Source organism: Cygnus atratus, chromosome 16 (genome assembly GCF_013377495.2).
Source record: "Cygnus atratus isolate AKBS03 ecotype Queensland, Australia chromosome 16, CAtr_DNAZoo_HiC_assembly, whole genome shotgun sequence".
NCBI classification, from domain to species: domain Eukaryota; kingdom Metazoa; phylum Chordata; class Aves; order Anseriformes; family Anatidae; genus Cygnus; species Cygnus atratus.
In genome coordinates this window covers 15,353,102-15,366,088 of record NC_066377.1, presented here as the reverse complement: position 1 = coordinate 15,366,088, position 12,987 = coordinate 15,353,102, and the positions used below count along the sequence as shown (strand labels likewise).

Genomic DNA, 12,987 nt, shown 5'->3' with positions numbered 1-12,987 from the left:
TAAGTTGTATGCTGGACATTTTGTCCAGTAGGATCCTATGGGAAACCGTGTCAAAAGCTTTGCTGAAGTCCAAAAAGATCACATCACATCAGACTAGATGGGTGATCTTATCATAAAAGGAAATCAAATTTGTTAGGCAGGACCTACCCCTCCTGAACCCATGTTGGCTGGGACCAATGACTGCATTGTCCCCCAGGTGCGCTTTGGGGGACAATGCAGTCATTGGTCCCAGTTCTGAGAGCTTGGGAGATGAGCAGCTTGACCCCTGCACCTTCTTCCTCACACTAGCTCACCTTTATCTCCCTCCCAGACTTGATCTGCAGGAACAGTCACACAAAACACTGACAACTGAGCCATTTCAAATCTCCACACGCTGGGGGAGGATGGTTTTGCTGTGCTCAAAACCCACATCGCCTCAGCAACCCCATCTACAGAGCAGTCAAAGCTGCTCCATCAGCCCAGTGGTGAGGTGGGAGTTTCTCACCTGGCCTTCATCCCCAGCAGACGGACGTCACTCTCACGCATGTCCAAAAGCCCCTGCCCTGAGCAGCACCGAGGCACCGCCACAGAGCTGGCCAGGAATGGCACCAGCTCATGCTCTCCAACAGATTTATCCCTCAGCTCCATGGTCAGTTTAATGGCTTCCCATTAAAGCAGCACAGACACAAATCAGCTCAGGGAGGAGCGGGTCGTTTTACACCTCCAGCCATATTTCACCCTTGCCGGCAGAGTCTCCACACACGTAACAGGTCCTTTCCCCTTAGCAGAGCACCAACGGCCAGGTTTTCCTGTGCACACAGTTAACACAAAGCCCACTGGCTCATAAATCTCCTCTGGGAACAGCAGGTGGTTATGATCCGAGGCAGCAATTCGGAAATGGCAGCTTGGTGGGATGGGATTATTTCTGAGCAAGGGAAGATTTGCTGGCCAAGCTCTTGCAGCACTGCAGATGTGCTCGTCCCCAGCTTCCCCGCTGGTGCCAGTCCTGAAGCATTACATTATTAGCAGCAATCACAGCAAAGGTGCATTTTCGTAACATAGGCATGATGAGATTCAACCAAGAAGCAACACTAGTGACTTTGGGAGAAAAGAAGGGCTGCTCCTACACAAGGAATGGGACCAAATCAAGAGTATTTTGATTACTGAAGACAAATCCCACCCGGTTTGATTGCCCAAGCAAGACTTATCCACTCCAGGCTGCAGCTCTGGTCAAATTTCAACATCCTGAGCTGTGGCCCCAACTGGAAATACAATGATCCCTCCCTGCCCCCTTCCCACCACACATGAACTGCAACAACTCACACACAGGACAAGGTCCCAAGGCCTTGACAGCTCAGTTAGGAGAAAGAGAGAGGGTCACAAACCTGCTTTTCTTTTTTCTGTATTTTCATTATCATCAAATCTGGGATGAATGTTATTTCTGTAAGACACAACAGAAAAAAAAATGACAATAAAGAGACTGGTGAACCCAAGGTACTCAAACCGTCCACCTCACCCCTCCGAGAGGCCGTGCAAACCCCAGTCCCACCCAGAGTAACAAGGCTGCACGAGTGAAATGCTCTCAGGGACAAACTTGGGAACTGTGGTCTGCTGAACCATGGTGACTATGCAACCCCACGCAGCTCAGTGCTACCTGAACCCAGCACGAAGCAGCGTACCTGGGGTTAGTGGACATGCCAACCTGCCCGCCAGAGCACAAACCCTACACCGGGCACCCGAGATGTGTCAGGTGCTGCCAATCCTGCAGCAGCAAAGGGAAGCAGCAAACCAGCTTGTGCCAAACTGCGACGACAAAAGTACAGGATGCAGACAGGATGCAGCTTGGCGGGCACCAGAAGCAAGGGATGTCCCTGCACTCCCGTGGCTGGGGATGGGGAAAAAACGCACCTCGCTGTGGTGTTCCTCGCCCTGGCTCAGTGCCATGCACCGCTGGGGACAGCTCTGCAGCAGCTCTGCTCACTCACCCTGCATAAGGAGCACGAGGCTTTTGTTCTGAAGAAGCACTACCGGAGACGTGCGCTGCCTTTGCCACCACAGCCAGCTGCTCCCGTGCTCCATGGCACGGCGTGGTGCCTGAGGGCCGTGAGCCCTGAAGAAAGCAGCAGACGCTGGGAGGACAGAGGTGAGGTGGCAGGGGAAGAGTCAGGCTGCCGGTGGGCGCCATCTCCCTGGCACAGTGCCGTCACCCACTGAGGAGGGGACCACCGAGGACCCCATGGGTCTGTGGCTGCGCAGCACCCCTCGGGGGCAGAGACCAGCCCAGAGACCAAGCTCCCTGCTCCAGGGGCCGTGGTAGGGCCCAGTCGGCAGGGCCGTGTTGCTGGGCTCTCCTCGGTGGCCAAAGATCCCTGCGGGCGCTGCCCAAACGCAGGCACAAAACGCAGAGCAGCCCGCCGTGCCAGCGACACGTGCCACCAGGCTGGCGAGCAGACACGCGCGTGCCCAGGGCCAGTTTCCCTGGGGACCCGGCACAGGTTGGAAGTTGCCGGGTAAATGAGAGCTTTGGGCTCACTGCTTCCCCCTCGCTGGTACATCGCCAGCAGGAAGGCCGGGAGCAGCCCTGCCCCACGGGGCATCAGCAGCAGAAATGGTGCCGAGCCCAGGCTGATGGGGCATCACCGCAGCTCCACAGGAACACGTGCGCCGGCTGGGACAGCTGGGGGCACGTGGTGAGGTTTCAGCCCCGCGCCCTTCCCAGCGCAGCCTTGCCACAGCACACCTAACAGAGCTGTCGGGTCTTGCCCAGAGCCCCAGCTCCAGCAGATGCTTTCCGAGGGCCAGCCCTCGGCAGTTGTCTGCTCCCACAGTGCCAGCAACAGAAGCCAAGGAGCCCAGAAGTATTTGGGGAGTGTTTCAGACACAAATCCCACAAACATCTGCCTCTTGTTTCCCTCCCATACCGTGCGCACCCCACTCCACACAGCAGCCAGCAATGCAGGAGCCGGCCTTGCTGCAGCAGCTGTCACACTTGGCACAGGCAATCGGCTGCTGCAGACCCAGCAGTCCCCCCCACATCCTCTCACTGTGTCTCCTGTTACCAAAACCCAGAGCCGCTTCTGAGCAAGTGTAGAGTCCTGCACCTGGGAAGGAACAAGCGCATGTATCAGTACAGGCTGGGAGATGACCTGCTGGAGAGGAGCTCTGCGGAGAAGGACCTGGGGGTCCTGGTGGATGACAGGTTGGCCGTGAGCCAGCAGTGTGCCCTGGTGGTCAAGAAGGCCACTGGGATCCTGGCGTGCATTAAAAGGAGCGTGGCCAGCAGGTCAAGGCAGATGATCCTCCCCTTTACTCTGCCCTGGTCAGGCATCACCTGGAGTACTGTGTCCAGTTCTGGGCTCCCCAGTACAAAGAAGACAGGGATCTCCTGGAAAGAGTCCAGCGGAGGGCCACAAAGATGATACAGGGCCTGGAGCACCTCCCCTGTGAGGAAAGGCTGAGAGACCTGGGTCTGTTCAGCCTGGAGAAGAGAAGACTGAGGGGGGATCTTATCGATGTTTATAAATACCTGAAGTGTGGGAGACAGAGGGATATGGTCAACCTCTTTTCAGTGGTCTGTGAGGACAGGACAAGGAGTAATGGCCACAAAATGGATCACAGGAAGTTCCGCACCAACATGCAACAGAACTTCTTCACAGTGAGGGTGACGGAGCACTGGGACAGGCTGCCCAGGGAGGTTGTGGAGTCTCCTTCTCTGGGGATATTCAAGACCCGTCTGGACGCCTACCTGGGCAGCCTGCTCTAGGGAACCTGCTTTGGCGGGGGGGGTTGGACCTGATGATCTCTGGAGGTCCCTTCCAGCCCCTGCCATTCTGTGATTCTCCCCTCCGAGCCTCTTCTCTTGGGGCTCTCTCCCCAAAGGTGAGTGCCCGACGGGCCCTGCGGCCGGGCAGCAACAGGCCAGCACAAGAGGGGCCCGATCCTGCACGGCAACGGTGGCCTGACTCCACAGCTCCCTCCTGCTCCTGCAGCTCACAACAATCCTGCCAGGCTCCAGCAGAGAGCAGCCCCAGCCCAAAGGTTTGCTCAGAGCCAGATACGCTGAAGTCTAGGTTTGGTTCAGCTTTCGCAGAGGCCTGTGGGCTGCAGGAGGCTCCCGGGCCTCAGCTGACCCCTCAGCAGCAGCACAGGAGCGCTCCAGCCTTCGCCCGCTGGGCCCAGCCTGCGTCCAGCACGGCCCTCTGGGCGCCTTCTGGTCCCCGGGCAGGAGATGCTCTTAGCCCTGGCTCTGCTTCACGGCCTCTCATTCAGATTCTCTTCTGGAATAGCTCAGAAGATGGACGTTGGACCCCTCAGCCCTTGCAGGCACTAGCGCTCTCTTTCTGCTCTTTATTTTCCATCCCTCATCAACAGGCTGCGACCTCCCTCCTGTGCCCAGGTCTGTGCAGCCCTGGGGAGCTGAGGGAGCTCCCCCCTCGCCCCCTCGCCCCGCAGGCCGGTGTCACAGCTCTCAGCCACATGCCCTGAGGATTCGTCCAGGCCACCCCCCAGAACAGAGCTCTCACGGGGCAAACCACTTCCAGGCCCACAGAGCCAGGAAGAGCCGTGGAGATGGCTCCGGCAGCACCGCTGACATCTCTGTCAGCAGGGAACGTCCTCCGGGGACCCCCACATCTCTCCAGCGTGACTCTGGGCACCTCCTGGGTCCAGGGCAGGGCCAAAACCCACCCAGAGAGAGACTACAAGGGCGTCTGCAGCTGTCTGAGCGCACAGGCAGTTTCACCCAGCCAGAAGGGGTGGCAGGGAAGGAGGAAGGCTCAGACGCTGCCCACAAGGCAGCACTTCAGCGCTGCTTCTGGCAAGCACAAGCTGGGATGAATACGTTGCTGCAGGCTCCTCAGCACCAGGCTAGCCCCGGCTGGAAGCCTCTGTACTGTGTCCTCTCATAGTCAACATCCATGGCCTACAGGAGCTTGCTTCTACCACTCCTCTCTGCCTTTTCAGGCTTTTTTTTTTTTTTTGATTAAAATAAAACAAACGTTACACACTATGGATCAGATGCATTTAGCCGCCTAGGTGCCAGCACGCTCACCACCTTCTGTATGTCTTTCTTTTAACACAGGCGGTGCCGGGAGCTGAAGGAGAGGGCAGAGGGGTGCCAGGACACCGTGCTCCATGGGGCCTGAGCCCGCTTCTGCTCCCCCTGCCCTCAGCCCCGGTGGCCTCCCACAGCCCCGGCCTCTGCCTCCAGCACGGCCCCGGCCCCGTCACATCACGCAGCCTGGGGCGGGATTTTGGGGCACAGCAGCTGCACAGACACCGGGCCGGCAGGACGAGGCCTGCAGGCAAGAAAGGGTGGCCAGTGCCACGGGCAGGTGGCACAAGGGAACGACGCCCACGGCGAGTGGGCAGAGCCCCGGCTAGCTTCAACCTCGAGTCGCGAGTCTCATCCCTAGCAGGGCTCTTCACCCTTTACCAAGCCAGCGAGCCCACGGCTCAGGCACGCGGCAGGCCCGACGTTCCCAGGAGCCTCGGAGCAGGGATGTTGCCAGCAGAAAGGGCAGCAGGGATGCTGCAGCCAAGGGGGCAGCCACGGACCGGGCTCGGGGGGCTGCTCGTTCCTGATGGTTGATTTCCGCAGCGAGAGCTCCCAGACCGTTCTGCACACCCAGTACGCGCACACAGAGCTCACGGGCAGCTTCTGCCAGGGAAGCTAGCAGCAGGAAAGGCGTCTGCAGCTACCCCCGCATGGCAGGACACAGACAACCCCGGCTTCGGTGGGTTGCAGGGGGCACGGCAGAGGCCCAGCCACGTCTGGCAGCACTGGCACACGGCAACGGAGGACGAGCCCTTGGCCTGTCCTCTGGCAGGCTCTGGATGAGCTGGGGGGACAGGATGGGACTAGGGAACAGGCTCAAGAGGGGACATGGGGAGCAGAGAGCTGGAGGAGGTTTCCCCGTGACTGACGCCGTGAAGCACATGGGTCGCTTCTCGGCACACACCTAGTGAGAGCCCAGGAGCTCTCGCTGCAGGCCACAGCCACAGGACAGAGCTGTGCCCCAAAATCACTCAGCACAGCCGCAGCCAGCAAAGGACACATGGGAACAGAGCAGGCAAGATCCTCCTCTCACCCTACCAAAACGACAGGAAAACGTCTCTGGGTTTTCCTTCTTCTGTCTGCCTCTACGTAAAGCAGCTCGAAGATGCCCAGCCCTGCACGGGCACCACCCGCTCTCCCAGCACCCCATCCAGCCAAGCCCGCTGCCCAGTGCGGCCCTGGGGCAGTGTCCCCATGCTCAGGAGCGGTCCCAAGCCCCAGCACGCAGGTCTGCTCTTCCGCTGCAGCTGGCAACAGGTACCCAGCACCCACTGGGTTACCCGACTTATTTCCATAGCACTGAGACCAGTGCATGTACCTGTCTTGGAAAATCAAGGCTGAGACGCTCGTTAGTCCCAGAGGAGACAGCTTTAACAGAGATATCAGCTCTGACAGCGAGCAAAGCCCTTTCAGCACAAAGAAAGACCCAGCAATGTCATTGCCAGCCTCAGGAGAGGGCGCTTGGCCTCCTGTCCGCACACACAGCGACCCCGCTGCGGGAGGCTGCCCCTGAGGATGGCAGCACCCAGGTCCCCGCAGGGCCCACAGGCCCCGCTGTGCCACGCTCCTGCTTCCACAGGACGTGAGCTGCGGCGGCCAACGCAGCGGGCAGGGAACGGGGGGCAGCTGAGGCTTCCTGCTGCTCGTGGTCCCACGGATCTGCCACCACGGTTCAGGGACGAGCTGGAGGGGAGGCAGGGGCCACGCTGGCGCTGCCCGGAGCTGTGCTCTGCCGCCGCTGCTGCCTCCAGAGCACCCGGCACGGGCAGGCCTTGGAGCCAGGAGCTGCTCCCGCATCCTGAAGGGAAACACGCTGCCTGCTAAGGAGCACCACCGCTGCTGGCATGTGGATGTATGCTCTGCGAGCCCCGTTTAACTAGCCATTTCCATGCTAATTAAGTATTTGCAGACTAAAGAGAAATTCTAATCTCAAATGAGACAGCCCAATTTTCTAAACGAGCTTATGGTTTTCATATGGAGATCAACATGTTCTCACTACCACATCATGTAAGTGCTCCAGGCTGCTAGGTTCAGCTTTATTGCCACGGCTGCAAATGGGGAGCTTTTACGCTCTGTGCTTAAGTTTTTATGCCTTTTTAACCCAATATAATTGATGCATGCCCCATACCAGTGTCGCCAGCCTACAACAGCCCCAGCACTGAGCGGTTGCCGGAGCTGCAGGTCACCACCGGCAAAGGCAAGTCCTTCGCCACGCTGCGGTACCAGCTCCTCACGTCCCTGGCTCCAGGTGCTCGCAGGCCGCAGGAGCACACATCGTGTCCTGGCTGTGCACCCGGAGCTGCCCTGTTGCGCTTAGAGACCAGCAAAGCGGTGCTGAAAGCTGTTTCGTCCCTCTGCACGAGCAGACCATCTCTCTGTGGCATGGCCTCTACAAAGCATCTGCTGCTAGCAATGACGTTCTCAGTTATACAATTTGGGGCATGTCAGGTTACTGTCCTCCTCCCTTCAATTTATTTTTATTGTTCTGTAAGTGCCAGACATCCCTACACCAGACCGAATCCACATCATGCTTGTATTTCCTGGCATGCCTGCCTGGGTTCCTCCAAGAGCTGAAGTCTTTGTGCACGAGCCAGAAACATTATCAGAAATTCCATGTCTGAGCCAATACCACCCCGAGACCAAGCAGTGACTGTGTGCTCTTCCCCTTTTACCAGCCTCCTCACAAGAGTGGCCAGGCTCTGTTCTGCAGCTGGACGATTGATTTTCCCCATTCAGAGGCTGAGGCTCGCTAACATGCGGCTCACGTGCTCCGAGCGTCCTGCGGACACGCAGAGCGCTCCTGCCAAGCGGCCCCAGCCACCCGTTCTGCGAGCAAAAACGTACCTCAACTCATGGCAGGGAGCAACCACCTACCTCCTCTGTACCCGCACGTCCCTGCGGAGCAGTGCCCCTCTGCTTTCCCTTCAAAATTAGAGAAGATATTCTCGAGATGATCTTCAGGAGGAGAAAAGCAAGCATCGAAAATGAGCTGATTGTAAAGGCACAGAGAACGGAGGTGTCCCAGACTTGTACACCCACAGAGAGACAGACCTCTAGAAAATTTCACTCCACTTTGCACAGCTATAGGAGAACTTTTAACACGCATTTCGGAAACAAGCCAGGCAGCCTCGGGGAGGAGGGCAGCAGAGGAAAAGGACCTACATCTTTGCAGTGGTAACTCGGATAGACCCTGAGCGAGTCCGTCGTAGCCTGGATCAGGCGCGGCGCTCGTAGGGCTGAGCCTGTGAAGCGCAGAGCCTTGGCCACGGCACGCCGACCGGGACCAGTGCGGCTCGTGGACACATTCACGTTACCAGAGACAAAGGAAAACAATGTTATGAGAGCACAGCCCGCAGGGAGAGGCTGTGAGCTGGGCCTGCCCTGCAGCACTAGCACAGACAGCAACAGAAGGGCAGGCCTGGGAAGCCAGGGACCGCCCAGGATGAAGCCACAACAGATGGGCCGCTGCTGAGGCTGTTTCTCAAGATCGTACCTGATGGAAGGACAGACTGCTGTTGCCTATGCCCTATGGTGTTTCAGAAGGAGAGGAGGGTTCTGGCAAAACAGCCAAAGTGCTCTTCCAAACTGTCCACCACACAGCGTGTCTCCACACCAGAGCAGCCAGCTTCCTGCTTGCTGAACACCATCTGCTGAAAAGCCAGCTCCGAGCAAGCACGACGCACACTTGTGCACTCACCCTCAATCTGCACAGGCTGGGCAACAAGCTGAGCACAGAGGCCTCCGTTTGTACATGCCGTGGCTGCACAACCACTAGATTAGCAGACACGCACCGTGCATCCAGACTGCAGAGAGCCACCGAGGTGAATGAGAAGCACCGGCACGAAGCGGAGCTGGGATGGGCTGGGGCAGCAGGCACGCAGCAGGAGCTGACACCAAGCGTACAGCGCCCACGATTCATCCCTGAGCACAGCAGCAGATGTGCCAGCAAACACCCCGAGAGCAAAACCCAGCAGGCACGACAGGGGCTGGCAGCACTGGCTTGCTCAGGACCGCCAGCCACGGCAGGGGCTCGCTCTGTGCTGCAGCCGCACTGGGGAGCTCTGGCCCTCCAGCCCAGAGGTGCTTCACCAGCAGGCTGCCAGGCGCTGAAGGCTCTGCACCGTCTCCAACGTGCCAGGCAAGGCTTTTACAGTTCCAAAGGCAACACATCCTTTCTTGCAGCTACAACAGCTCTGCAGCAGGGAAACGAAGCAGTAGGTTGTCAGATGAGACCCTGTCTGGATCAAACCACCTCAGGAAAGCAAGTTCATACTGGCTGCAGCTCTCCCTGCACCTTCCTCCGGAGTTTTAAACACCGCAGACCCTTGAAACATCCCCCGGCTGATGCTGGAGCCTGGGAACATTCCTTCTCGCAGACACCTCCTAGGCTGTGGCACCGCTCGAGACAGCAGCTCAGCGAGCCGCCTCCCCGTAGCAGCAGCGAGGGCCAGCGCTGGGAGGGGATGCCCAGCTCTTTGCACCTCCCTTGCTTCTCTCCTCCTGGTATTTTACGGCCATTTAATACAAGCTCTGTCAGTACAAGCTGCAGGAGGATACCCTGGGCTCAGCTCTGGCATCGCGCTGTTCCGGGGGCTAAAACGAGCAGGGCAGCAGCCTCGCAGCGCGGAGGCAGGAGGAGCGCTGCGCTCACCTGGGCCCCAGCCCCCAGCCCCCGTGCTGCATGCTGGAGGGCCTGGGGCCGTGCTGGAGGAAGGCCAGCCTGCAGTCAGAGAGCTCTGAAACCGAAAATCGTACAGCACGAGCCCTTTCTGCACGCAGCCTGCAGGGAGATCCACGACAAAACTCTGATCAGGGGGATGAGCTATTTTCTGGCACGGTCAGCGCTTACAGGAGCTGGCAGGGCTGCTTGAAAGCAAGCGGGGCAGATCCAGGAAGCTGGGGAGGGCTCGGTGCCATCCCTCCTGACAAGGAAGCCTATCAGGGGCTTCTTCTCTGTCCCCCACCCACCCAAAAAGCTGAACGTGTCCTGCACATCACTGCTACTACTGGGCCGGTGGCAGGACTGTGTGGCAGAGCCCTCCAAGCACGCCTCAGTGTTCCCACGGGCACCGCTACCTGCGCTGCGAGACCCGGACAGGAGCCCTGCAACACGGCCGCAGCAGCACGGCTGCAAGAAATGCTGCAAGCCCCAGTGCTGGAAGCAGAAATCTAAGAGCCGTTCTGCCGCAGGACACTGAAGAATTCCCAGTATGTGGTTTACAAAAACAGTCCCGCGGCTAGCTTGCCTGCAATTGGTGAGCGGTGTTAGAGCAGGCAGCTCTTCGGGTCCCCCTTTACCATCAAACAGCTCTCAGGTAAGTCCACACATACTCCACAGCAGCCCCAAAGCCACTACCTACAGAAGTCCCCCAGTTCAATGGGAAAAGCACATTTTTAGCCAGGTTTTGAAACTTTAAGGACAGCGAAGTCTCAAAGAACGTTCTCTAAAAATTTCATTTACATGCTGCATAGCCAGTGGTCTGCAACCACGGAAAGCCGCGTTTTTCTGCTGCTTCGGTCTGCTCGGGAAGACTTGCTACAACGCGCAGGCTTCAGGCTAAGAGCAGCCAGGAGAGAAATCGCGAAGCAGTGGCCAGAAGTGTACGAAGCTCCCGGGCAGCCACTGACCACACGTTACCCCTACAGCGTTGCTTCCAAACCCGACGTGCTTAATTTTCCGGCAGAAGAATAAGCAGCTTCTAATAACTCATCACCTTGTGCAACAGTGAGCGTGAGCTCTGCATGAAGCCTGCCGGGCCACGCAGCTCCTCCGGGCGCTGCGGTCCTTGGGGCACGCGGGGCACCGCACGGCCCGGGGGCCAGCACTGGGGGCTGCTGGGGGCGGCAGTGGCACCGCTCGCGGGGAGAGCTCGGCGTGCTCATTCCAGAACCCAGCACCGCCAGCTGCTGGCTCCTAGAATAGCTCTGATCAGCTGGGGGGGATCACGTACTTGCCCCAGGGGTGGGAAGCACTAACTGTATTCAGCTTGCTGGAAGCTTTGCTGAACTAGAGGAGAGCAGTCATGAGGGGCAGTGTCACCCACCGAGCTTGGGCAGGAGGGAGAGCCTTCGGCTTGTTGTGCTCTTTCAAGGTCTTGTTTGTCCTAAGAAAATGAAAGGGTTTCAAAGAAGGCTTAAACTCAATTTTTTTCTTTTGAAACAGTTTTCCAAGAGGCCTCCATGCTGCAGTTTTACAAAAAGAAAACAAAAATCTTCAGATCTTGGCATCGCCCACCCTGCCCTGCCAGAGCAGAGTGCGGCTCCTCCCCAGCCTGGTGCCCAGGGACCACGAGGGCAGCTGGGTCAGGGCTGGCCTCGGTGCTCAGGCTCCTCATCGCAGGCACTCAGCACCCTGCTCCTGGCTCCTTTTCCCTGACATCTTTGTATGTCACTTTCAAAAGCCCCATGAGAGCCCCGAAACTACTTTACGGGCTGCAAAATCAGTCGTGCCCAGAAAGCTGCTGAAGTCCTTCAGGGCTGCAGGCGATGGCAGCTCAGGGCATCGCTTCTCCCAGGCCGGGGCAGACAGCAACACCAGAGTCCAAATCCAAACCTTGGATTCAAAACTGGGAAGGAGCAGCCTTCGTGTCACAGCGAGCCTCCTGCTTCAGCCCTGCAGCCAGGAGAAGGCACTGGTGCTGTGCCATCCCCCCAGGAGCAAACGAGAAGGAAGGGGGAGAACAGAAGCGAGTTAATATTGTGCAATCCCCTCTGAGTGCTCAATTTTGAAATAACAGCTGACTCGTTTAAAAAAAAAAAATCCAGAAATGTGCAGATAACATTTTTAGGTATCAGAAAGGGTCTCACAGCTGCCAAAACGAAGGGGAACGGCCAAAACGCCCGGCCTGGGAGAAGCTCGCACCGCCAAGAGCTCCGGGCTTGGAGAAAGCCCTCAACGGGGCTGCGGGGCTTGTCCGGGACTCTGCTGGAAACAAGGGTTAGGGGTCAGGGAAAGAAGAAGCCGAGAGCTCACACGGGCCTGGGAAGGGGCTGCCAAAAGGAAGCGGGGCTGCCAAGAGACGCGGGCTGGGAAGCAGCTGGGAGGCCTTCCCGCAGCCGGGCCGCAGAACGGCTCCGAGGGCTGGGCTGCCACGGAGAGGGGCTGCTGAGGGGCTGGGGCAGGAGGTGCTTTCCTCACGTACCTTCCCCAGGGAAACGGTGGGGGCCTTCCCCAGGGCTCAGCCGGAAAACGAGGGCTTGGGTTGCGAAGCAGAAAGCCTAGTGCCATTGCCGGGGTGCGGCTGGAAAGGGGCCGCCAGAGGCCAGCGAGGGGGGCCGGGCTGGGAGCAAGCTTTGCTCCGAGCGGTGGGTGAGGGGGCTCCTCTGGGGCTTGCCACACAAAATAGTCCGGGCGGAGTGAAAGAACGAGCCTGCAGCTGAACCCGACCTGGGGCTTCAACAGCAAAGCAGGGGCTACCAAGAGAGCCGGGCTGGGTAAAAGCAATCCCTGGTTGTGGGGCCTGCAGAAAGCCTGCGGCTGGAGCTGGGCCACGTAACGGGGCAGCTGGGCTGGGAGAACTTCTCATTGGGGTCTTCACATTCGCATCTAATGCTCAGGCGGAAAATGAGGGCGAGGGCTAAGGCTGACAGAAAAGGAAAGCCCGGAGTTTCTCTTGGAAAAGTACTAAAAACGGGCTACTACAGATTTTAAGCTGCCAAGAGACCTTGGCTGGGAATAATCTTTTGTACGGCAGGTCTTGCCAAAAGGTTCAGCTGTAAAATTAGGGCTAGGGTAACTGAGAGGGAAAGGAAAAGCCTAAAGAAGCCATTGGACTGGGGCTGGAAATGGGCTGCCGAAGCCGAGTGGGAGCCGCAAAGAGAAACGGGCTTGGAAAGACCCCTGGCCTGGGAAAGAGCAGAGCAGCCTCACCAGCACCCCCAGGACGGGGCCAGGGCTGAGAAAGACAAAGTCGGGAGCTGCAGGCAGAGCGGGGCCGGAAGGGGAACAGCCT

The 12,987-nt window shown here is 58.4% G+C and overlaps 1 protein-coding gene across 1 annotated transcript in view; it reads right to left on the bottom strand.

The window, feature by feature from the left end:
* Window positions 1-12,987, bottom strand: part of CHD6 (chromodomain helicase DNA binding protein 6) — an 89,089-nt gene that overhangs the window by 60,830 nt on the left and 15,272 nt on the right. The window contains exons 2-3 of the mRNA XM_050714016.1: window positions 1,365-1,420; window positions 485-985 (exon numbers count right to left, since the gene is read on the bottom strand). Coding sequence (XP_050569973.1) covers window positions 485-627 — 143 coding nt within the window. The 5' untranslated portion in view covers window positions 628-985; window positions 1,365-1,420. The remainder of the gene's footprint in view (window positions 1-484; window positions 986-1,364; window positions 1,421-12,987) is intronic.